The 25,158-nt window shown below is 51.2% G+C and overlaps 1 protein-coding gene across 1 annotated transcript; it reads right to left on the reverse strand.

Moving 5' to 3' along the window:
- Window positions 1-2,381: 2,381 nt before the first annotated feature.
- BTBD18 (BTB domain containing 18) lies at window positions 2,382-22,227 on the reverse strand. Its single transcript, XM_038764743.1, has 4 exons — window positions 22,191-22,227; window positions 17,190-17,376; window positions 9,277-9,445; window positions 2,382-4,833 (listed from the first exon to the last, which is right to left on the reverse strand). Exons 3-4 carry the CDS (start codon window positions 9,398-9,400, stop codon window positions 2,801-2,803), a joined length of 2,157 nt encoding a protein of 718 aa, XP_038620671.1. The 5' UTR covers window positions 9,401-9,445; window positions 17,190-17,376; window positions 22,191-22,227; the 3' UTR covers window positions 2,382-2,800.
- Between the last annotated feature and the right edge of the window lie 2,931 nt (window positions 22,228-25,158).

Raw genomic sequence — 25,158 nt, forward strand, 5'->3', positions numbered from 1 at the left:
GCGCAAATGTGACGCGGAGGGGAAATAAAGGGGCTTAGTCGGGGAAGGGCTCTCGGAGATGTGATTTTAGGACGATTTCGAAGGCGGGGAGAGTGATGATGTGACGGATACGAAGGCCGGCTGGGAGGGTTGGGTGCTCCGGGCCTGTGGGAGGATGAGAGGGGGCATTGAGAGATATGTGAGATCGAGGTACAGAGAATTGTTTGGACTTAAAGGAACAAACTATTGGGTTGTAGTAGGAGGTCAGCGTAGAAAAGCAGGAACGGGGAGAGCCGATTGAGTGTCTTAAAGCTGGTGCTAGGAGTTTTTGTTTGCCGAGGTGAACGGACCTCCGGAGACATCTGAGGAGTGGGAAAACAGGACCTGAAAATGATACGGGCGGCAGAGGAGCGCGGATTGGAGACGGGAGGCAGGGAAGTCAGTGAGGAGGTCGATGCAGGAAGCGTGGTGGGATGTGATTAAAGTGCTCGGATCAGAACGGTAACGGTTTGAAGGGGAAAGGGCAGGTTGTAACCGCTTTGTGAAGGTAGAATCGACAGGATGTGGCGTTTGCTTGACGGTGCGGAAGAAACGACCCGAGTCGAGGAGCGGGCCAAGGTTAGGGGCCTCTGCTTTGTACAGAGTTAGGGGAGTCCCAGGGGAGAGTGGGGTTGGGTAGAAAGCTGAGGTCTTTCTACGCCCTCTCTAAACATGGCTTCTGTTTAGTAAAGAGTTCCTTAAATATAGTTCCTTCTGCTTCCTCTGCTCTCTCTGCAGCTGCCTGTCCCTGCTACGGGTGGAACATCCATGACGGGGCCTGACCAAATTTCAGTTTGGTCCCTGACAATTTGGTTCCTCCCTCAGGAAGCAGTTCCCCGGACACTGGGGCTCCCCCCGCCATCGACGCTGACTCCCCTCCTGTAGATAAGCGGTGGGCATTTTGTGCCAGTTGGTTTAATAAAAGTTCTTTTACAGAGAATATTCCGGTGTCTGCAGTGTGGCACTTGTTCTGCAGGTCTGTGAGGGGCTCATTCCACCCTCATCCGTTAGCAGCGTGGTGTAATGGGTAGAGCACGGGCCTAGGGATCGGAAGGACCTGGGTTCTAATCCCGGCTCCGCCACTTCTCTGCTGGGTGACCTTGGGCAAGTCACTTCACTTCTCTGAGCCTGCTACCTCATCTGTAAAATGGGGATTAAGGCCGTGAAGCCTCAGGTGGGACGGGGACCGCGTCCAACATAAGTTGCTTGTATCCACCCCGGCACTTAGTGCAGTGCCTGGCGCATAGTGAGCGCTTACCAAATACCATAGTTATTATTATTACTGTGTGCATTCATTCAGCCGTATTTATTGAGCGCTTACTGTGTGCAGAGCACTGTACTAAACGCTTGGGAAGTACAAGTCGGCAACATGGAGAGACGGTCCCTACCCAACAGCGGGCTCACAGTCTAGAAGAGAGTGCAGAGCACTGTACTAAGCACTTGAGAGTGTATAATAGAACAAGATAATAATAATGATGGCATTTATTAAGCGCTTACTATGTGCAAAGCACTGTTCTAAGTGCTGGGGAGGTTACAAGGTGACCAGGTGGTCCCACGTGGGGCTCCCAGTCTTCATCCCCATTTTCCAGATGAGGTAACTGAGGCACAGAGAAGTGAAGTGGCTTGCCCAAAGCCACACAGCTGGCAATTGGCGGAGCAGGGATTTGAACCCATGTCCTCTGACTCCAAAGCCCGGGCTCTTTTCCACTGAGCCACGCTGCTTCTCAAAAGCCAGGCACATTCCCTGCCTCCCCGTGCCCCTCATCCCTCCTTCCCGGAGTGGGTTGGCAAGGTTTCCTTCCCTGAAGGGCTGCCTCTACACGTCTGTCCGCCGTCTCCTGCCCCGGCCCAGTCTGATGAGAGCCCACTGTTGGGTAGGGACCGTCTCTATAGGTTACCAACTTGTACTTCCCGAGCACTTAATACAGTGCTCTGCACACGATAAGTGCTCAATAAACACGATTGAATGAATGAATGAATGATGAGAGTCAAACACTTAACGTGGCACATGGGAGAAACGAACATTTCCTTTATTTCGAACAAAGCAACCTTCTCTACTAAAAACTCTCTTCCTGGAAGTAAAGAAAACCCCATTTCCTGGGGTCCCGGTTAGAGGCTGCTCCTCCCAGCCCACCTTGGGGGTGGGGGGGGATTTGGTTGCCTCCGTCAGGTGGGGAGGGCTCGGATTTGAAGGACTGGATGGAAAGCCCATGTGGGGTGGTGGGGTTTGGGGGGCGTGGGTCCCTCCTGATTGTCCTCTGAAGGCCCGCACCCCGACCCCGTACCCTTTAGCTGCTGCAGCGGGGCGTCGGGGAGGGGAGGCGATGCCGGTTACAGCTGCTGTCCCGCACACCCGCCCCCTCCGTGGACCGGGCTGCCCTTCCCGCCTCTTCCCCGAGTCGGTGGCAGCGCCCCGCTCCATCCATTCCTTTTCCTCGGTTTTTGGACGAGGGGGAGTGGGGAACGGGCGTGTTGGACTCTCCCCGGACTCACCAGATCCCCCCCATGACCTGGGTCCAGGGAACACCAGCCACGGGGTGCCGGGGGGGTCCCTAGATGGTGTCTGATGCCCCCCGAAAGAGCCCTTGTCCTTTTCCCAGCAGGTCGGAAAGCGGGGAAAGGGTCAGGAGCCGCGAGGCCGCCTCTCTTGCGGCGGCCTCCCCCTCGTGCGTTGGGCGAGCCCGGCCCGTTTCCTCTGCGGTTTCCTACCGGCCCCGGCTCCCGGTACCTTTTCCTCTCCCACCCGGGGCCTCCCCCTCACCCGACCCGCTTCGCCCACCGACTACGTGAGCACATCTACCTCCGTCTCGGACTCCGACGAAGGGTCGGGCCACACGCAAGGGCCGCCGATGGGCACCAGCCCAACCTGGGCCACCCAGTCCACCACGTCGATATCCTGGTCCTCCTCCACGGGGGGAAGGGGCTGCCTCTCCGCGGCGCCGCCTGCCCCCCGGACGGGATCCCCCTCCGGCGGTGCCGAAGCCGCCCCTCGGGCGGCACAGGGTAGCCCACGGGCCGCGGGGGGCCTCTGGGATCTGGTGGGCGATCCCGCGTCGGGCCCGGGCCGAGCGGGAGTCTCTGCCTCGACCCTTCCCCTGTCCCCCGCCGCCTCCACGCTGTCGACGCCGGGCCCCGGGGTCCATCCGGCTGCTCCGGGCAGCAGCTCCCCTAAATCCGCGCTGGGCGTCAGGGCCAGGGGACTCAAGGGCTGGAAGATCACGGATTCCTCCTCCGCGTCGCAGGGCTCCTCCAACTCCAACGCCTTGGGCCACAGCTCTAGGTCCGGCAGGAACCACTCTTCGCCCTGCCCCCAGGTCTCCGGGCCCTGCGGCCCAGGGTAGGCCGGGGGCGGCTCGGCGCTCCCTTCCCTGGGGTGCTCCAGCGCGTCTCCCATCGCGCCCAGCTCGGTGCCGCTGAACATGAAGTCCAGGATCTCCTCGAGCTCGATGGTGGCGGCGGTGCTGGTGATGCCGTACTCTTCCGCCTCAAAAGGTGGGTCCGGCGGGGCCGCGTCCAACTCCAAGGACCCCCCGAGCCCCTCTCCCAGGAGCGGCAGCCCCGGCGGGGCCGCCGGGTCGGGCCGGGCCCCGTCCCGGTCCGGAATGGGGCCCTCCAGGGACTCCATCGGGAGGCCGGGAGGCCCCGTCTCCGCCGTCGAGGGATCCCGGAGGCCGTGCGAGCCTCTCGGGCCAGAAGGGTCCGCCGGGTCCGGCCCGGGGGCCGCCTCTCGGGGTCCGTCCGGCCCGGGGTCTCCCGGAGGCGGCTCCTGCACCACCTCCCAGCAGCTCCCGTTGACGATCTTCCGCAGCTTCACCCGCCCGACCTGCCCTTCCTCGGCCGAGTCGGAACCGGCCGCCCGGGCCTCGGGGCTGCGCTTTCTGGCCTCTCCGCTGTCGGGGGGGTTCCGGCCGCCCCTCTGAGCGCCGGCTCCTCCCGGCTCCCGCCTCTCCTCGGCCTCCTCCGCCTTCCCGCTCCTCTTGCGCCAGACGCGCCGGTTAGCGGGCGGCCGGGCGGGGCTGCTTCCCGAGACGCTCCCGGGGGACCGGGACGGGTCGGCGCCCGTCGAGGGCTTCGAGCGGCTCAGCTTGATCTTCCTGGGCGGCAGGGGGTCGTTCCCCGGGGAGTACGGGCTGAGCGGGGACAGCACCGGGTGACCGGGTGGAGAGAAAATCGGGGGGTGGCCGGGCGGGGAGAACACGCTGGGGGCGAGCACCGGGGGGCCCGGCGTGGTGGCCCAGGAAGCTTGATGCTGGTTGCCTAGAGAGAAGCTTCCCGCCTGGTCCTTGGCGCCGGTCTCCTCTCTCGCCACGGGTACGGGACACCCCCTCGGTGTCCCGGCCTGGTCCCGGGGGCCCTGCGGGCCGCCCTTCTTCTGGGGCCCGTCCGCTGTGCCGCCGAGCAGCTTTAATCGCCCGGCTCCGGGGGGCCGGGGGGCCGGGGCCTTGGGGAGCGGAGCCTGCGGAGGGATGCCGGGCCCCGGGAGGCGGGCGGACACCGGCGGGGCCTGCAGGCACTCCCGGTTTAGGCGCCGGCCCTGGGAGGCCTTGACCAGCTTGCTCCCCTCCAGCTGCAGCGACTCGAGCTCCAGGACCCGGAACCGGCGGGCGGCCGCCAGGATGTCCCGGACCTCCTCCCGGGAGGCCTCCATCTCCGAAGTGTACAGGAAGTTCACCAGCTTGCGGAGCGTGCTGATCTTCAGCCCCCCGAGCTGCAGGACCACCTGGCGGCCCTGGGCCGGCTGCTCCTGCTCCAGGCGCTCCGTGAAGAAGGGGCTGCAGGCGGACAGGACGCAGGAGTGGGCCGGGACCGCCTCACCTGGGGAGAAACGCCAGCACGTCAACCTCCCGGGACGCCCGCGGACTTGCCCTTCTCATCGTCATCATCAATCGTATTTATTGAGCGCTTACTGTGTGCAGAGCACTGGACTAAGCGCTTGGGAAGTACAAATTGGCAACATACAGAGACGGTCCCTACCCAACAGTGGGCTCACAGTCTAAAAGTCGGGGCCGAGGCCTGGGAGACGGTGAGCCCGTTGGACCGTCTCTATATGTTGTCGACTTGTCCTTCCCAAGCGCTTAGGACAGTGCTCTGCACACAGTAAGCGCTCAGTAAATACGATTGAATGAGTGAGCTTTATTGGGAAAATCAATCAATCGTATTTATTGAGCGCTTACTGTGTGCAGAGCACTGTACTAAGCGCTTGGGAAGTACAAGTCGGCAACATATAGAGACAGTCCCTACCCAAATGCAGATCGAAAAGTTTGAAGGTTCCCAGAAGAGCATACGTATGGAAAAATAACTGCTCCTTTATATATGTATGTATGTTTGTTTCCTCCCTTCAAGGCCCTGCTGAGAGCTCACCTCCTTCAGGAGGCCTTCCCAGACTGAGCCCCTTCCTTCCTCTCCCCCTCGTCCCCCTCTCCATCCCCCCCATCTTACCTCCTTCCCTTCCCCACAGCACCTGTATATATGTATATATGTTTGTACAGATTTATTACTCTATTTATTTATTTTACTTGTACATATCTATTCTATTTATTTTATTTTGTTAGTATGTTTGGTTTTGTTCTCTGTCTCCCCCTTCTAGACTGTGAGCCCACTGTTGGGTAGGGACTGTCTCTATATGTTGCCAATTTGTACTTCCCAAGCGCTTAGTGCAGTGCTCTGCACATAGTAAGCGCTCAATAAATACGATTGATGATGATGTTTGCACATATTTATTACTCTATTTTATTTATGCATATTTATTCTATTTTATTTTGTTAATTTGTTTTGTTCTCTGTCTCCCCCTTCTAGACTGTGAGCCCACTGTTGGGTAGGGACCGTCTCTATATGCTGCCAACTTGTTCTTCCCAAGCGCTTAGTCCAGTGCTCTGCACACAGTAAACGCTCAATAAATACCATTGAATGAATGAATGAACTGCTCAGTCAATGGGGCGAGGAAAATAGGTGCTCACTTCCAGGCCCCTAAAGCACTGGTCAAATCATCCATCGTATTTATTGAGCGCTTACTATGTGCAGAGCACTGTACTAAGCGCTTGGGAAGTACAAATTGGCAACATATAGAGACAGTCCCTACCCAACAGTGGACTCACAATCAAAAGTAACCTGAGCCGGGCATCTCCCCTCCTGCAAAGCAGCGGGTTCTTGACTGGAAGCCCACTGTTGGGTAGGGACCGTCTCTATATGTTGCCAACTTGTACTTCCCAAGCGCTTAGTACAGTGCTCTGCGCACAGTAAGCGCTCAATACGATTGAATGAATGGAAGTAATTCCCGAGCCACCTCGACAGCCCTGGGAGGTGGCCGAGATCGTTCGCAGGGAGAAGTGAAGGCAACTCGCCCAGCAAATAAGGAAGGAACTCGGGAATCTCCTCCTCGGGCTCACGGCATCACTGCCAGGGGCACTGCCTTTACAGTGGAGCGGATTGAGGGCCCCACGTGGGAGGAGTAAAAGAAAGGGAAATAAGGTCCGGGTTTTTAAAACCCAAAAAAGAGAACTCCAAAACAAAGTTAAAAAAAGCCTCCACCCTCTACCTTAAGCCCGACTCCTAGCCGGTGCATTGGAAAACAAATAAAGGCAATTTTAGCAGCGTGGCTCAGCGGAAAGAGCCCAGGCTTTGGAGTCAGAGGTCATGGGTTCTAATCCCGGCTCCGCCAATTGTCAGCTGTGTGACTTTGGGCAATTCACTTCTCTGGGCCTCAGTTACCTCATCTGGAAAATGGGGATGAAGACTGTGAGCCCCCCTCGGGACAACCTGATCACCTTGTAACCTCCCCAGCTCTTAGAACAGTGCTTTGCACATAATAAGCGCTTAATAAATGTGATTATTATTATTATTAATTTTCTGGGAATTTCCAGGTACCCCCAATGCAACCCCCTGAAGCCTGAGGCCTCTGCAGAAGAGACCCTGCACAATCCTTCAGTGTTGAAATCCACAGGATCTCAGAAGGAAGCAGCATGGCTCAATGGAAAGAGCCCGGGCTTTGGAGTCAGAGGTCATGGGTTCTAATGCCGCCTCCGCCACTTATCAGCTGTGGGACTTTGGGCAAGTCACTTCACTTCTCTGGGCCTCAGTTCCCTCATCTGTAAAATGAGGATGAAGACTGTGAGCCCCCCGTGGGACAACCTGATCACCTTGTAACCTTCCCAGCTCTTAGAACAGTGCTTTGCACATAATAAGCGCTTAATAAATGCCATTATTATATTATTAATTTTCTGGGAATCTCCAGGTACCCCCAATACAACCCCCTGAAGCCTGAGGCCCCTGCACGAGAGACCCTGCACAATCCTTCAGTGTTCCTTCTAGACTGTGAGCAGCCCACTGTTGGGTAGGGACTGTCTCTATATGTTGCCAACTTGTACTTCCCAAGCGCTTAGTACAGTGCTCTGCACACAGAAAGTGCTCAATAAATATGATTGATTGATTGACTGATTGAAACCGAGATGATCTCGGAAGGAATCTCTGAACCCCACAAGGACAACTGTTGAAGAGGCTGCCCCGGACCCCAACTGACTCTCCTCCAGGCAAAGTCCGGTTGCCTGTCCACCGGCTTCACTCTTTCCAGAGCCCCGGAGATGGGTCGGAAATCTAGGGCTCGAACTGGTCCGGGGTGGGTTCCTCGCCCCCACCCCGCAGCCGGTCTCTAGAGGTTGCCGACTTGTCCTTCCCAAGCGCTTAGTACAGTGCTCTGCACATAGTAAGCGCTCAATAAATACGATTGATGATGATGTTTGAATGAATGAATGAATGAATGACTTCCCCTGCCCCGTATACTGTGGGGGGCCTGTGGGCTGCAGAGATATGTGCTAGGCGCTTGGGAAGTACGGGTTGGCGGCATGTGGAGACGGTCCCTGCCCAGCGGCGGGCTCACAGTCTAGAAGGGGGAGACAGACAACAAAACATATTAACAAAATAAAATAAATAGAATAAATAGGTATTGTACGTATTCCTAAATATGTATCCCTGTGTGTCTTCTCTGTAAAAGTGAATTTGTCAATTTACAAATCCATTCGATCCCAGGCTTTCTGCTGGTTTAATGTGTTTGTGTGATGATGTATCAGGATCTTCACTGTTTTTACTTGTTACATATTTACTATTCTATTTACTTTGTTAATGAAGTGATGACGTATCCGGATCTTCACTGCCTTCCCTTGGACATATTTGCTATTCTATTTATTTTGTTGATGTGCATTTAGCTTTAATTCTATCTGTTCTGACGACTTGACGCCTTTCCATATTGTTTTGTTCTCTGATGTGATGACGTATCAGGATCTTCACTGCCTTCCCTTGGACATATTTGCTATTCTATTTATTTTGTTGATGTGCATTTAGCTTTAATTCTATTTGTTCTGACGACTTGATGCCTTTCCATATTGTTTTGTTCTCTGATGTGACGACATATCAGGATCTTCACTGCCTTCCCTTGGACATATTTGCTATTCTATTTATTTTGTTAATGATGTGCATTTAGCTTTAATTCTATATGTTCTGACGACTTGACACCTTTCCATATTGTTTTGTTCTCTGATGTGATGACGTATCAGGATCTTCACTGCCTTCCCTTGGACATATTTGCTATTCTATTTATTTTGTTAATGATGTGCATTTAGCTTTAATTCTATCTGTTCTGACAACTTGACGCCTTTCCATATTGTTTTGTTCTCTGATGTGATGACGTATCAGGATCTTCACTGCCTTCCCTTGGACATATTTGCTATTCTATTTATTTTGTTGATGTGCATTTAGCTTTAATTCTATTTGTTCTGACGACTTGACGCCTTTCCATATTGTTTTGTTCTCTGATGTGATGACGTATCAGGATCTTCACTGCCTTCCCTTGGACATATTTGCTATTCTATTTATTTTGTTAATGATGTGCATTTAGCTTTAATTCTATCTGTTCCGACGACTTGACGCCTTTCCATATTATTTTGTTTCGTTCTCTGTCTCCCCCTTCTAGACTGTGAGCCCGTTGTTGGGTAGGGACCGTCTCTAGATGTTGCCGACTTGGACTTCCCCAGCGCTTAGTACAGTGCTGTGCACACCGTAAGCGCTCAATAAATACGATTGAATGAATGAATGAATGGATATGTGTCCCCTTGCCGTGGGCCCAGGAGGGCTGGGGATCCTGAGGGTTGCCCTGCTTCCGGGAGGCCACCGGGAAGTGGCAGACCTTCGGCGTCGGCCCGCGGCCCAACGACCACCACCCCTCCTCGTCCCCCCCTCCGTCCCCGAGCCTGGCCCATCTTTCTCTACCTTCTGCTTGCAGAAGGACGTCGCACAACGTGCCGCTCCGCTGTTGGCGATGGAGCTGCAGGAAGGCCAGACGGAGCAGCCGGGAATTCCGGTAGAGGATTTTGGGGCCTGCCGGGGAGCACATGTTTGTGGCTCCTCTGATCCTCCTTGGTTTCCGCAAACCAAACTCCTGCAAGTAAGACAGCGCACTTCAGAGGTTACGATTTCTAACATATTGGCAAAGGATACCCGATAGAGTAGACGGGATCACGTCTGCTGATTCTATTGTTTCCTCTCCCCGTATTCAGCTCGTTGTGGGCAGAAATGTGTCTGTTTGTTGTTGTATTGTACTCTACAAGCACTTGGTACAGTGCTTTGCACACAGTAAGCGCTCAGTAAATACAACTGAATGAATTAATCAATGGCATCTATTGAACATTTACAGTATGCAAAGCACTCGGGGTTTGGGAGAGTACAATAAGCATAGGTAGACGTGACCCCTATCCATAAGGCGCTTACAGTGTAATGATAATAATAGTAATTAAGGTACATAGTAATAATAATGGCATTTGTTAAGCGCTTACTATGTGCAAAGCACTGTTCTCAGCACTGGGGAGGATACAAGGTGATCACGTTGTCCCACGTGGGGTTCACGGTCTTAATCTCCATTTTACAGATGAGGTAACTGAGGCGCAGATAATAATAATAATAATAATAATGATGGCATTTGTTAAGCGCTTACTATGTGCAAAGCACTGTTCTAAGCGCTGGGGGGGATACAAGGTGATCAGGTTGTCCCATGTGGGGTTCACGGTCTTAATCCCCATTTTACAGATGAGGTAACTGAGGCTCAGAGAATAATAATAATAATAATGATGATGACGGCATTTGTTAAGCGCTTACTATGTGCAAAGCACTGTTCTAAGCGCTGGGGGGGATACAAGGTGATCAGGTTGTCCCATGTGGGGTTCACGGTCTTAATCCCCATTTTACAGATGAGGTAACTGAGGCTCAGAGAATAATAATAATAATGATGATGGCATTTGTTAAGCGCTATGTGCAAAGCTCTGTTCTAAGCACTGGGGGGGATACAAGGTGATCAGGTTGTTCCGCGTGGGGCTTACAGTCATCATCCCATTTTACAGATGAGGTAACTGAGGCTCCGAGAAGTTAAGTGACTTGCCCAAGGTCACACAGCAGTCATGTGGGGGAGATGGGATTAGAACCCGTGACCTCTGACTCCCAAGCCCATGCTCTTTCCACTGAGCCACACTGCTTCTCTACATGTGTCAAGCACTGTTCTAAGCGCTGGGGTAGATAGAAGTTAATCAGGTCCCTGTTACAGAAGAGGTAACTGAGGCACAGAGAAGTTAAGTGACTTGCCCGAGTGACCTGGTCCACCACGGTAATAATAATAATAATAATAATAATAATAATAATAATAATAATGGCATTTGTTAAGCGCTTACTATGTGCAGAGCACTGTTCTAAGCGCTGGGGGGATACAAGGTGATCAAGTTGTCCCACGTGGGGCTCACAGTCCTAATCCCCATTTTACAGATGAGTTAACTGAGGCTTAGAGAAGTTAAGTGCCTTGCCCAAAGTCACACAGCAGACATGTGGCAGAGTCGGGATTCGAACCCATGACCTCTGACTCCAAAGCCCGGGCTCTTTCCACTGAGCCATGCTGCTTGGATCCCGGGATTAGAACTCAGATCCTCTGATCCCCAGGCCAGTGCTCTTTTCACTAGGCCACGCTGCTTCTCTAGATGGGGAGAGGGACATTAAAATAAATTACAGACTGGGACAACCTGATCACCTTGTATCTCCCCAGTGCTTAGAACAGTGCTTTGCACATAGTAAGCGCTTAACAAATGCCATCGTTATTATTATTATTATTATTATTATTATTATTATTATTATTATTATTATTATTATTATATGCACATAAGTGCTGTACTGGTGGGGTGAAAATCTAAGTGCTTAAGGGTTATATAGATCAAAATGTATAGGTAACCCAGAAGGGAGGGCAGATCGGGAAACTGACACCAAAGGGAGTGTCTTGGGCAATAGAAGTGCTTAATAAATAGTGATAATAATGATGGCATTTGTTCATTCATTCATTGTCGTATTTATTGAGCGCTTCCTGTGTGCAGAGCACTGTACTAAGCGCTTGGGAAGTACAAGTTGGCACCATATAGAGACGGTCCCTACCCAACAGCGGGCTCACAGTCTAGAAGGGGGAGACAGACAACAAATCAAAACATATAAACCAAATAAAATAAATAGAATAAATATGTACAAATAAAATAAATAAATAAATAGAGCAATAAATCCATACAAACATATATACATATATACAGGTGCTGTGGGGAGGGGAAGGAGGTAAGGCCGGGGGGTGGGGAGGGGGAGGCTGTTAAGCGCTTACTATGTGCAAAGTACTGTTCCTGATCACCTTGTATCCTCCCCAGTGCTTAGAACAGTACTTTCTAACAGCGCTGGGGAGGTTACAAGGAGATCAGGTTGTCCCACGGCAGGCTCACAGTCTTCATCCCATTTTCCAGATGCGGTTGCTGAGGCCCGGAGAAGTGAAGTGACTTGCGCAAAGTCACCCAGCTGGCAAGCGGCGGAGGCGGGATTTGAACCCATGACCTCTGACTCCCAAGCCGGCACTGTTTTGCCACTGAGCCTTGCTGCTTTTCTGTGGTACTAACTGGTTGCCAAAGGAATTGGTGTAGGTCACACTTGGCTCCTCGGGTCCCAACCTTCTCGCTGTGCCTCCATCTCGCCTAACTTTGGCCTGGTATGCCCTCCCTCCTCCAATCCGCCCATTACTCCCCCTTTCTTTGAAGCCTCATTCATTCATTCATTCAGTCGTATTTATTGAGCGCTTACCGTGTGCAGGGCACTGGACTAAGCGCTTGGGCTGTTGAAGGCCCACCTCCTCCATGAGGCCTTCCCAGACCGAGCCCCACATCCCCTCATCTCCCGCTCCCTTCTGCATCGCTCTGACTTGCTCCCTTTGCTCTCCAAGCCCCACATTGCTCATGATGTACGTATCTGAAATTTTATATTCATTTATTGAGCGCTTACCGTGTGCAGGGCACTGGACTAAGCGCTTGGGCTATTGAAGGCCCACCTCCTCCATGAGGCCTTCCCAGACCGAGCCCCACATCTCCTCATCTCCCACATCTCCTCATCTCCCACTCCCTTCTGCGTCGCTCTGACTTGCTCCCTTTGCTCTCCGAACCCCACAGCGCTCATGATGTACATATCTGAAATTTTATATTCATTTATTGAGCGCTTACCGTGTGCAGAGCACTGGACTAAGCGCTTGGGCTATTGAAGGCCCACCTCCTCCACGAGGCCTTCCCAGAGTGAGCCCCACATCTCCTCATCTCCCACTCCCTTCTGCGTCGCTCTGACTTGCTCCCTTTGCTCTCCAAGCCCCACATTGCTCATGATGTACGTATCTGAAATTTTATATTCATTTATTGAGCGCTTACCATGTGCAGAGCACTGGACTAAGCGCTTGGGCTATTGAAGGCCCACCTCCTCCATGAGGTCCACATCTCCTCATCTCCCACTCCCTTCTGCGTCGCTCTGACATGCTCCCTTTGCTCCCCGAACCCCACAGCGCTCATGATGTACATATCTGAAATTTTATATTCATTTATTGAGCGCTTACCGTGTGCGGAGCACTGTACTAAGCACTTGGGACGTACAAGTTGGCAATGTATAGAGACGGTCCCTACCCAGGAGTGGGCTCGCAGTCGAGAAGATATATCTGTTTCGATATCTGTCTCCCCCGCTCGAGACTGTAAGCCCGTTGTGGGCAGGGGAGGTCACTGTTTATTGTTGTATTGTACTTTCCCAAGTGCTTAGTGCAGTGCTCTGCACACAGTAAGGGTTCAACAGATAAGATTGAATAAACGAATGAAGAACACTGTGCCAGGGGCAGAGCTATTTATTTATTTATTTTACTTGTACATATCTATTCTATTTATTTTTTTTTTGTTAATATGTTTGGTTTTGTTCTCTGTCTCCCCCTTTTAGACTGTGAGCCCACTGTTGGGTAGGGACTGTCTCTATATGTTGCCAACTTGTACTTCCCAAGCGCTTAGTACAGTGCTCTGCACACGGTAAGCGCTCAATAAATACGATTGATGATGATGATGATGAGGCCGCTGATGGGTAGGGACCGTCTCTATATGTTGCCGACTTGTACTTCCCAAGCGCTTAGTACAGTGCTCGGCACACAGTAAGCGCTCAATAAATACGACTGAATGAATGAATGACTACGCCTCGGGCTGTCCAGTTGCATTTTTTAAAAAAAAGATAGTATTGGTTATAAGTGTTTACTATGTGGAGTCGTTACAGGATCAGCAGGTTGGGCACCGCCTCTCCTGGTGCTCACAGTCTAAGGGGAAGGGAGAGCAAGGTATTTTACCCCCCATTTTACAGATGAGGTAACTGAGGCAGCGAGAATCAATCAATCAATCAATCGTATTTATTGAGCGCTTACTGTGTGCAGAGCACTGTACTAAGCGCTTGGGAAGTACAAATTGGCAACATATAGAGACAGTCATCATCATCATCATCATCAGTCGTATTTATTGAGCGCTGACTGTGTGCAGAGCACTGTACTAAGCGCTTGGGAAGTACAAATTGGCAACATATAGAGACAGTCCCTACCCAACAGTGGGCTCACAGTCTAAAAGGGGGAGACAAAACCAAACATACTAACAAAATAAAATAGAATGGATATGTACAAGTAAAATAAATAAATAAATAAATAGAGTAATAAATATGTACAAATATATATATATATATACAGATGCTGTGGGGAAGGGAAGGAGGTAAGATGGGGAGGATGGAGAGGGGGACGAGGGGGGAGCGAGAAGTGATGTGACTTGCAAAAGGCCACACCGCAGAGCCAGGATTAGAATCCAGGCGCTCTGACGCCCAGGCCTACGCTTTCTCCATTAGGCGGGCTGCTTCCTGATAGGAATAACATGGCACAAACCAACAGGGCTCTAATTAGTCCTTCGTGAGGGTTCTCGATCCTGACGTCCTGTCCGTCATTCCTGCCTCAAACAAGGAGCCATCGAAGACCTTCACTCCTGACCTAACTGCACCCTCACCGGCCCAAATCAGTACGTGTAATCCCAAAACAGTGGTACATTGGGATATCGTGATTGCATTTGACACACAATAATAATACTAATTGTGGTAATAATGATGATGGCATTTATTAAGCGCTTACTATGTGCAAAGTACTGTTCTGAGCGCTGGGGAGGTTACAAGGTCATCAGGTTGTCCCACGGGGGGCTCACAGTCTTCATCCCCATTTTCCAGATGAGGGAACTGAGGCGCAGAGAAGTGAAGTGACTTGCCCAAAGTCACACAGATGACAGGTGGCCGAGCCGGGATTTGAACCCCTGACCTCTGGCTCCAAAGCCCGGGCTCTTTCCACTGAGCCACGCTGCTTCCCACAGCCATGCTGCTTCCCACTCTGCTGGTACTTGTTACGCGCCAGGCACTGTACTAAGCGCTGGGATGGAAACAAGGAAATCAGGTTGGACGCAGTCCCTGTCCCCCATGGGGCTCACAGACTTAATCCCCATTTTACAGACTTACAGTGCTCTGCACACAGTAAGCGCTCAATAAATACGATTGAATGAATGAGGTAACCAAGGCACAGAAAAGTGAAGTGACTTACCCAAGGTCTCAGAGCAGACAAGTGGGGGAGTCGGGATTAGAACCCAGGTCCTTCGGACTCCCAGGCCACGCATGTTCTGTCAATCAATCAATCATATTTATTGAGCGCTTACTGTGTGCGGAGCACTGTACTAAGCGCTTGGGAAGTACAAGTTGGCAACACATAGAGACAGTCCCTACCCAACAGTGGGCTCACAGTCAACTACGTCCTTAGCTTGTGAGTGGTCTGAAGAGCAGGGGCTGTGTCTAGTTTCATTCATTCATTCATTCAATCGTATTTATTGAGCGCTTACTGTGTGCAGAGCACTGTACTAAGCGCTTGGGAAGGAAAAGTCAGCAACATATAGAGACGGTCCCTACCCAACAACGGGCTCACAGTCGAGGAGGGGGAGACAGACAACAAAACAAAACTTGTAGACAGGTGTCAAAGTCATCAGAACAAACAGAATTAAAACTCGGTTTCCAATCATTCATTCAATCGTATTTATTGAGCGCTTACTGTGTGCAGAGCACTGTACTAAGCGCTTGGGAAGGACAAGTCGGCAACATATAGCGACGGTCCCTACCCAACAATGGGCTCACAGTCTAGGAGGGGGAGACAGACAACAAAAACAAAACTTGTAGACAGGTGTCAGTCGGCAGAACAAATAGAATTAAAACTCGGTTTCCATTCATTCATTCAAACGTATTTATTAAGCGCTTACTGTGTGCAGAGCACTGTACTAAGCGCTTGGGAAGGACAAGTCGGCAACATATAGAGACGGTCCCTACCCTACAATGGGCTCACAGTCTAGAAGGGAGAGACAGACAACAAAACAAAACACGTAGACAGGTGTCAAAGTTGTCAGAGCAAATAGAATTAAAACTCGGTTTCCATTCATTCATTCAATCGTATTTATTGAGTGCTTACTGTGTGCAGAGCACTGGACTAAGCGCTTGGGAAGTACAAGTTGGCACCCGAGCAGTCTCTCCCAGCGCTCAGTACAGTGCTCTGCACATAGTAAACACTTAATACATGCCATCTCTACTACGACTCTAGGCAGGTAAGCCCTGCACCCTTTCTGTCAATTTAATATTGCTTAGAGAAGCAGCGTGGCTCAGTGGAAAGAGCCCGGGCTTTGGAGTCTGAGGTCATGGGTTCGAATCCTGGCGCCGCCACTTGTCAGCTGTGTGACTTTGGGCAAGTCACTTCACTTCTCTGGGCCTCAGTTCCCGCTTCTGTAAAATGGGGATTAAGACTGTGAGCCCCCCGTGGGACAACCTGATCACCCTGTAACCTCCCCAGCGCTTAGAACAGTGCTTTGCACATAGTAAGTGCTTAATAAATGCCATCATTATTATCATTATATCTATTTTTCCCCCTTGGGCCAGTGTTTCAAGCACAAACCGTCAGAGGGCTCAGTCAGAGTATGAAAGAGCAGGAATAAGTTTGTACAGGACCGGACAGGAATGCTTCGTGGACGGGAAGGGGACTTTCTTAAATTTTTTTAAATTTTTTTTTGCCCGTAGGACACCGGTTCCTAGTCCAGGGGTCTGCGAAGAAACGCCTGTGCAGCTTCAGCGTGGCTCAGTGGAAAGAGCCCGGGCTTTGAAGTCGAAGGTCATGGGTTCAAATCCCGGCTCTGCCAATTGTCAGCTGGGTGACTTTGGGCAAGTCACTTCACTTTCCCCCTCGTCCCCCTCTCCATCCCCCCCATCTTACCTCCTTCCCTTCCCCACAGCACCTGTATATATGTTTGTACATATTTATTACTCTATTTATTTTACTTGTACATATCTATTCTATTTTATTTTGTTAGTATGTTTGGTTTTGTTCTCTGTCTCCCCCTTTTAGACTGTGAGCCCACTGTTGGGTAGGGACTGTCTGTATATGTTGCCAACTTGTACTTCCCAAGCGCTTAGTACGGTGCTGTGCACCCAGTAAGCGCTCAATAAATACGATTGAGGGATTGATTGATTCTCTGGGCCTCAGTTCCCGCGTCTGTAAATGGGGATGAAGACTGTGAGCCCCCAGGGGACAACTTGATCACCTTGTAACCTTAAGTGCTTAATAAATGCCATTATTATTATTATTATTAAAGGGTACAAAGTCGTGGGTTTCCTCGCTCAACATTGTCACCCTAGTGGACTGCCCAATGCGGAAACACAGGGCGGTTTTAGAACGTGTCCTCCCAGTTGATCATCATCATCAATCGTATTTATTGAGCGCTTACTATGTGCAGAGGTTGATGGATCTGGTGTCTTTCAGTTCGCCCTTCTGACGCTTAAAGATGCGCCTAGAAATCTTTTCCACACTCACTCCGAGGTGGGATCCGCTTCCTGGTCGTAGCGTTGTTGTTGGATTTCCTGGTCGTAGCGATGGTGGTGGTGTTGAGGGCTTGGATCTCTCTGCTCAAGCTACTGAGAAAGATGATGATGATAATGATGGCATTTGTTAAGCGCTTACTATGTGCAAAGCACTGTTGTAAGCGCTGGGGGGGGATACAGTGTGATCAAGTTGTCCCACGTGGGGCTCACAGTCTTAATCCCCATTTTTACAGATGAAGGAACTGAGGCTCAGAGAAGTTAAGTGACTTGCCCAAGGTCACACAGCAGACCTGCGGTGGAGCCGGGATTCGAACCCATGACCTCTGACTCCAAAGCCCGGGCTCTTTCCACGGAGCCACGCCGCTTCTCTGAGAGAGTTAAGTGGGCCAAACCTGGGACTGCCTGGAAAGAAGAGTGAATCCTGAAAAGAGTTCAAGGCCAAAGCGAAAGCCGCGTGGCTTAGTGGCAACAGCCCGGGCTTGGGAGTCAGAGGGCGTGAGTTCTAATCCCGCCTCCGCCACTCATCTGCTGTGTGACCTTGGGCAAGCCACTTCACTTCGCTGGGCCTCAGTTAACTCATCTGTAAAATAATAATAATGCGTTTATTAAGCGCTTACTATATGCAAAGCACTGTTCTAAGCGCCGGGGAGGTACAAGGTGATCAGGTGGTCCCATAATCCCCATTTTACAGATGAGGTAACTGAGGCCCAGAGATGTGAAGTGACTTGCCCAAAGTCACACAGCTGACAATCGGCGGAGCCGGGACTGGAACCCATGACCTCTGACTCCAAAGCCCGGGCTCTTCCCACTGAGCCACGCAAAATGGGGATGAAGACTGTGAGCCCCACGTGGGACAACCTGATGACCTTGTATCTACCCCAGCGCTTAGAACAGGGCTTGGCACATAGTAAGCACTTAACAAATACCATGGTGATTATTATTATCGATTTGTACTTCCCAAGCACTTAGTACAATGATGTCATTTTTATTAAGGGCTTACTATGTGCAAAGCACTGTTCTAAGCGCTGGGAGGTTACAAGGTAATTAGGTTGTCCCATGAGGGGCTCAAAGTCTTAATCCCCATTTTACAGATGAGGTATTGAGGCACAGAGAAGTGAAGTGACTTGCCCAAAGTCACACAGCTGACAATTGGCGGAGCCCATGACCTCTGACTCCAAAGCCTGGGCTCTTTCCACTGCTTTCCACTGCTTAGTACAGTGCTCTACACACAGCAAGCAATCACTAAATACGATAGAATGAATGAATGAATAATACTAATACTAATAATGGCATTTATTAAGCGCTTACTATGTGCCAAGCACCATTCTAAGCACTGGGGATACTAATAACAGCATTTATTAAGTGCTTACTGTGTGCCAAGCACCGTTCTAAGTGCTAGGGAGGTTACAAGGTAATCAGGTTGGCTCACAGTCTTCATCCCCATTTTACAGATGAGGTAACTGAGGCCCAGAGAAGTGAAATGATTTGCCCAAAGTCACACAGCTGACAATCGGCGGAGCCGGGATTGGAACCCATGACCTCTGACTCCAAAGCCCGGGCTCTTCCCACTGAGCCACGCAAAATGGGGATGAAGACTGTGAGCCCCACGTGGGACAACCTGATGACCTTGTATCTACCCCAGCGCTTAGAACAGGGCTTGGCACATAGTAAGCACTTAACAAATACCGTGATGATTATTATTATCGATTTGTACTTCCCAAGCACTTAGTACAATGATGTCATTTTTATTAAGGGCTTACTATGTGCAAAGCACTGTTCTCAGCGCTGGGGAGGTTACAAGGTGATTAGGTTGTCCCACGAGGGGCTCAAAGTCTTAATCCCCATTTTACAGATGAAGTACTGAGGCACAGAGAAGTGAAGTGACTTGCCCAAAGTCACAGCTGACAATTGGTGGAGCCAGGGTTTGAACCCATGACCTCTGACTCCAAAGCCCAGGCTCTTTCCACTGAGCCACGCTGCTTAGTACAGTGCTCTACACACAGCAAGCAATCACTAAATATGATAGAATGAATGAATGAATAATACTAATACTAATAACAGCATTTATTAAGCGCTTACTATGTGCCAAGCACCGTTCTAAGCACTGGGGATACTAATAATGGCATTTATTAAGTGCTTACTATGTGTCAAGCACCGTTCTAAGTGCTGGGGAGGTTACAAGGTAATCAGGTTGTCCCACGGAAGGGGGGGCTCACAGTCTTCATCCCCATTTTACAGATGAGGGAACTGAGGCCCAGAGAAGTGAAGTGAGTTGCCCAAAGTCACACAGCTGACGATTGGCAGGGCCGGGATTAGAACCTGTGACCTCTGACTCCAAAGCCCGGGCTCTTTCCACTGAGCCACACTGCTTCATTCATTGAATGAAACCCCGGGCTCTTTCCACTGAGCCACACTGCGTCATTCAGGCTTTGGAGTCAGAGGTCATGGGTTCAAATTCCCGACTCTGCCAATTGTCAGCTGTGTGACTTTGAGCAGGTCACTTAACTTCTCTGGGCCTCAGTTCCCTCATCTGTAAAATGGGGATTAAAACTGTGAGCCCCCCTGTGGGACAACCTGATCACCTTGTAACCTCCCCAGCACTTTGAACAGTGCTTTGCACATAGTAAGCACTTAATAAATGCCATTATTATTATTATTATTATTATTGTACATATTTATTTTATTTATTTTATTTTGTTAATATGTTTTGTTTTGTCATCTGTCTCCCCCTTCTAGACTGTGAGCCCGCTGTTGGGTAGGGACCGTCTCAATCTGTTGCCAACTTGTACTTCCCAAGCGCTTAGTACAGTGCTCTGCACACAGGAAGTGCTCAAAAAATACTATTGAATGAATGAAAACGTTGGGTAGGGACCGTCTCTATATGTTGCCAGCTTGTACTTCCCAAGCGCTTGGTACAGTGCTCTGCACACAGTAAGCACTCAATAAATATGATTGAATGAATTAAAATGTTGGGTAGGGACCGTCTCTAGATGTTGCCAACTTGTACTTCCCAAGCGCTTAGTACAGTGCTCTGCACACAGGAAGCGCTCAATAAATATGATTGAATGAATGAAAATGTTGGGTAGGGACCGTCTCTATATGTTGCCAACTTGTACTTCCCAAGCACTTGGTACAGTGTTCCGCACACAGGAAGCGCTCAATAAATAGGATTGAATGAATGAAAATGTTGGGTAGGGACCGTCTCTATATGTTGCCAGCTTGTACTTCCCAAGCGCTTGGTAAAGTGCTCCGCACACAGTAAGCGCTCAATAAATATGATTGAATGAATGAATGGATGAATGAATGAATGATTCCCTAGAGAAGCAGCTTGGCTCAGTGGAAAGAGCCCGGGCTTTGGAGTCAGAGGTCACGGGTTCAAATCCCAGCTCCACCACTGGTCAGCCGTGTGACTTTGGGCCAGTCACTTCACTTCTCTGTGCCTCAGTTCCCTCATCTGTAAAATGGGGATGAAGACTGTGAGCCCCCTGTGGGACAACCTGATCAACTTGTAACCTCCCCAGTGCTTAGAACAGTGCTTTGCACATAGTAAGCGCTTAATAAATGCCATCATTATTATTATTATTTAATTATTATTAATTATTATTCTACCCCTTCTAGACTGTGAGCCCACTGTTGGGTAGGGACTGTCTCTATATGTTGCCAGCCTGTACTTCCCAAGCGCTTAGTAGAGTGCTCTGCCCACAGTAAGCACTCAATAAATACGATCGAATGAATGACCCTACTGAGACCTCACCTCCTCCAGGAGGCCTTCCCAGGCTGAGCCCCTTCCTTCCTCTCCCCCTCGTCCCCCTCTCCATCCCCCCCACCTTACCTCCTTCCCTTCCCCACAGCACCTGTATATATGTATATATGTTTGTACATATTTATCACTCTATTTATTTAACTTGTACATATCTATTCTATTTATTTTATTTTGTTAGTATGTTTGGTTTTGTTGTCTGCCTCCCCCTTCTAGACCGTGAGCCCACTGCTGGGTAGGGACCATCTCCAGATGTTGCCAACTTGTGCTTCCCAAGCGCTTAGTACAGTGCTCTGCACACAGTAGGTGCTCAATAAATATGATTTTAGACTGCAAGCCCACTTTTTAGACTGTGAGCCCACTGTTGGGTAGGGACTGTCTCTATATGTTGCCAACTTGTGCTTCCCAAGCGCTTAGTTCAGTGCTCTGCACACAGTAGGCGCTCAATAAATATGATTTTAAGACTGTGAGCCCACTTTTTAGACTGTGAGCCCACTGTTGGGTAGGGACTGTCTATGTTGCCAATTTGTACTTCCCAAGCGCTTAGTACAGTGCTCTGCACATAGTTAGCGCTCAATAAATACGATTGATGATGATGATTGATTGATTGATTGATTGAATGAACGAGTGACCCCAATTGGGGTCAGGCCCATAGGGAGCCCCGCTAGGCCCCGGCGGTCATTCCATCGATCCGGCCCCTAGGGGGCGCTCCTCCGGGCCGCCCGCGGCTCCGTCGGAATCAGGACTCGGTGGTAACCGCACGCCTTCCCCTCCCCTGCCGCTCTAGCCCTCCCCGCCCGCCGCCTCTCTAGCCCTCCCCCGCCCCTCTACTCCTCCTCGGTCCTCCAGCCCTGCCCACGACGCCCCCTTACTTAGCCTGTGGGGACCGAGGGGTGGGTTTGGAGAAAGAGAAAGGGAGGAGGAGAAAGGGAAAAGGGAAAGGGAGGTAGAAGGGGAAAAAAGGGGAGAGAAGAGAGGGAGGAAAGAGACGTTGTGAAGACTCGGGCCTAGCTTGGCCTACGGGCCCCGCCCAACCGCCTCCATGAGGCCTCCCCCGGGGGTTGGTTGGGGTGGGGGGACTGGGAGGAGGCGGGATTCCCAACCGTCCGGCCTCCATGTTTTGAGGAGACATATGGCGGTAACTTACGTGCACCGGCGGGGCCCCGCCCCTCGCCCCCGGGCACACCCCGACAGGAGCGGCCCCACGCCGCCGCCCGGCCTGCCCTCGCCCAAGCCGCCGCCCGCCGAGTCTGCCCGGCAACGGCGCTCCCATTGGCCGGGCGTCCCCGCGGAGGGCCAATCGCCAAAAAGGGGCCGCTTTGCGCGGGAGAACGAAGCCGCCTCGGCGGTTGAGAAGAAGGGGGCGGGCCGGAAATGGCGGCTGAATGGGGGGCCAGGCCCTGAGGTGGCCCCAAAACTGCGCCCCAAACGCCCCGGGGAAGACAGAGACCTTACAAAAACGAGGGCAACTCCTAAAATGGAGGGGCAGTGACGAAAAAGCTAGATCTCTTCCTCTCTTCAAGGCCCTATTGAGAGCTCACCTCCTCCAGGAGGCCTTCCCAGACTGAGCCCTGTATATATGTATATATGTTTGTACATATTTATTACTCTATTTATGTATTTTACTTATACATATCTATTCTATTTATTTTAGACTGTGAGCCCACTGTTGGGTAGGGACTGTCTCTATGTGTTGCCAATTTGTACTTCCCAAGCGCTTAGTACAGTGCTCTGCACATAGTAAGCGCTCAATAAATACGATTGATTGATTGATTGATTTTATTTTGTTAGTATGTTTGGTTTTGTTCTCTGTCTCCCCCTTTTAGACTGTGAGCCCACTGTTGGGTAGGGACTGTCTCTATATGTTGCCAACTTGTGCTTCCCAAGCGCTTAGTACAGTGCTTTGCACACAGTAAGCGCTCAATAAATACGTTTGATTGATTGATTGATTGAAAAAGGGGCTGCTTTGCGCGGGTGAACGAAGGCGCCGCCGCCTCGGCGGGTGAGAAGAAGGGGGTGGGCCGGAAATGGCGGCTGAATGGTGGGCCGGGCCCTGAGGTGGCCCCCATACTTAGCCCCAAACGCCCCGGGGAAGACAGGGACCCTACAAAAACGAGGGCAACTCCTAAAATCGAGGGGTAATGATGAAAAAGGGGCTGTTTTGCGCAGGAGAACGAAGGCACCACCGCCTCGGCGGTTGAGAAGAAGGGGGCGGGCTGGAAATGGCGGCTGAATGGTGGGCCAGGCCCTGAGGTGGCCCCAAACGCCCTGGGCTGAGGGCGCGGGGAAGACAGAGACCCTACAAAAATGAGGGCAACTCCTAAAATCGAGGGGCAATGACGAAAAAGGGGCTGCTTTGCGCGGGTGAACGAAGGCGCCGCCACCTCGGTAGTTGAGAAGACGAGGGTGGGGTGGGCCGGAAATGGCGGCCAAATGGTGGACAAGGCTCTGAGGTGGCCCCCAAACATAGCCCCAAATGCCCTGGGCTGAGGGCGCGGGGAAGACAGAGACCCTACAAAAACGAGGGCAACGCCTAAAATCGAGGGGCAATGATGAAAAGCACTGTGAGCCCACTGTTGGGTAGGGACTGTCTCTATATGTTGCCAGCTTGTACTTCCCAAGTGCTTAGTACAGTGCTCTGCACACAGTAAGCGCTCAATAAATACGATTGATTGATTGGTTGATTGATTGAGGGCAACTCCTAAAATCGAGGGGCAATGACGAAAAAGGGGCCGCTTTGCGCGGGAGAATGAAGGCGCCGCCGCCTCGGCAGTTGAGAAGACGAGGGCAGGGCGGGCCAGAAATGGCGGCCAAATGGTGGACAAGGCCCTGAGGTGGCCCCCAAACGCCCCGAGCCGAGGGCGCGGGGAAGACAGACACTACAAAAACGAGGGCAACTCCTAAAATTGAGGGGCAATCACAAAAAAGGGGGAGAACTAGGCCTTCCCAGACTGAGCCCCCTCCTACCTCTCCCCCTCCTCCCCATCCCCACAGCACCTGTATATATGTATATATGTTTGTACGGATTTACTACTCCATTTATTTATTTGTATATATTCTATTTATTTTATTTTGTTAATATGTTTTGTTTTGTCCTCTGTCACCCCCTTCTAGACTGTGAGCCCGCTGTTCGGTAGGGACGGTCTCTATATGTTGCCGACTTGTACTTCCCAAGCGCTTAGTACAGTGCTCAGCACACAGTAAGCGCTCAATAAATACGATTGAATGAATGAATGAATGAAGGCGCCGCCGCCTCAGCCGTTGAGAAGACGGGGGGCGGGGCGGGCCAGAAATGGCGGCCGAATGGTGGACAAGGCCCTGAGGTGGCCCCCAAATGCCCGGGCTGAGGGCACGGGGAAGACAGAGACCCTACAAAAACGAGGGCAGCTCCTAAAATCATTCATTCCTTCATTCAGTCGTATTTATTGATGAAAAAGGGGCTGCTTGCGCGGGAAAAGAGGAGCAGCGTGGCTCAGTGGAAAGAGCCCGGGCTTTGGAGTCAGAGGTCATGGGTTCAAATCCTGGCTCCGCCACTTGTCAGCTGTGTGACTTTGGGCAAGTCACTTCACTTCTCTGTGCCTCAGTTACCTCATCTGTAAAATAGGGATTAAGACTGTGAGCCCCTCGTGGGACAACCTGATTACCTTGTAAGCTCCCCGGCGCTTAGAACAGTGCTTTGCACATAGTAAGTGCTTAATGAATGCCATCATTATTATTTATTGAGCGCTTACTGTATGCAGAGCACCGTGGCTCAATGGAAAGAGCCTGGGCTTGGGAGTCAGAGGTCATGGATTCTAATTCATTCATTGATTCATTCAATCATATTTATTGAGCGCTTTCTGTGTGCAGAGCACCGGACTAAGTAAGCGCTTGGGAAGTACAAGTTGGCAACATATAGAGACGTTCCCTACCCAACAGCGGGCTCACAGTCTAAAAGAACAGGGGCAGAAAAGGGGGAAGGGATGGGTGAGGGCAGGGGGGGAGAGGGCAGTGAAATAGGGGCAGGGAAGGGGAGGGGGGAAATTGGGGCAGAGAAATAGAGGCAGAAAGGGGAGGAAGGAGAGGATGAGGGAAAGAAGAGGAGGGGAAGTTGGGGGGCAGAGAAATAGGGGCAG

Source organism: Tachyglossus aculeatus, chromosome 22, assembly GCF_015852505.1.
Source record: "Tachyglossus aculeatus isolate mTacAcu1 chromosome 22, mTacAcu1.pri, whole genome shotgun sequence".
NCBI classification, from domain to species: domain Eukaryota; kingdom Metazoa; phylum Chordata; class Mammalia; order Monotremata; family Tachyglossidae; genus Tachyglossus; species Tachyglossus aculeatus.

Excerpts from the sequence above, each read along its gene's own strand:
- BTBD18 (XM_038764743.1), bottom strand. The coding sequence starts at position 9,400 with ATGTGCTCCCCGGCAGGCCCCAAAATCCTCTACCGGAATTCCCGGCTG. Across the intron at positions 4,834-9,276 it reads CGTCCTTCTGCAAGCAGAAG|GTGAGGCGGTCCCGGCCCAC; the intron begins GTAGAGAAAGAT and ends GTTTCTCCCCAG.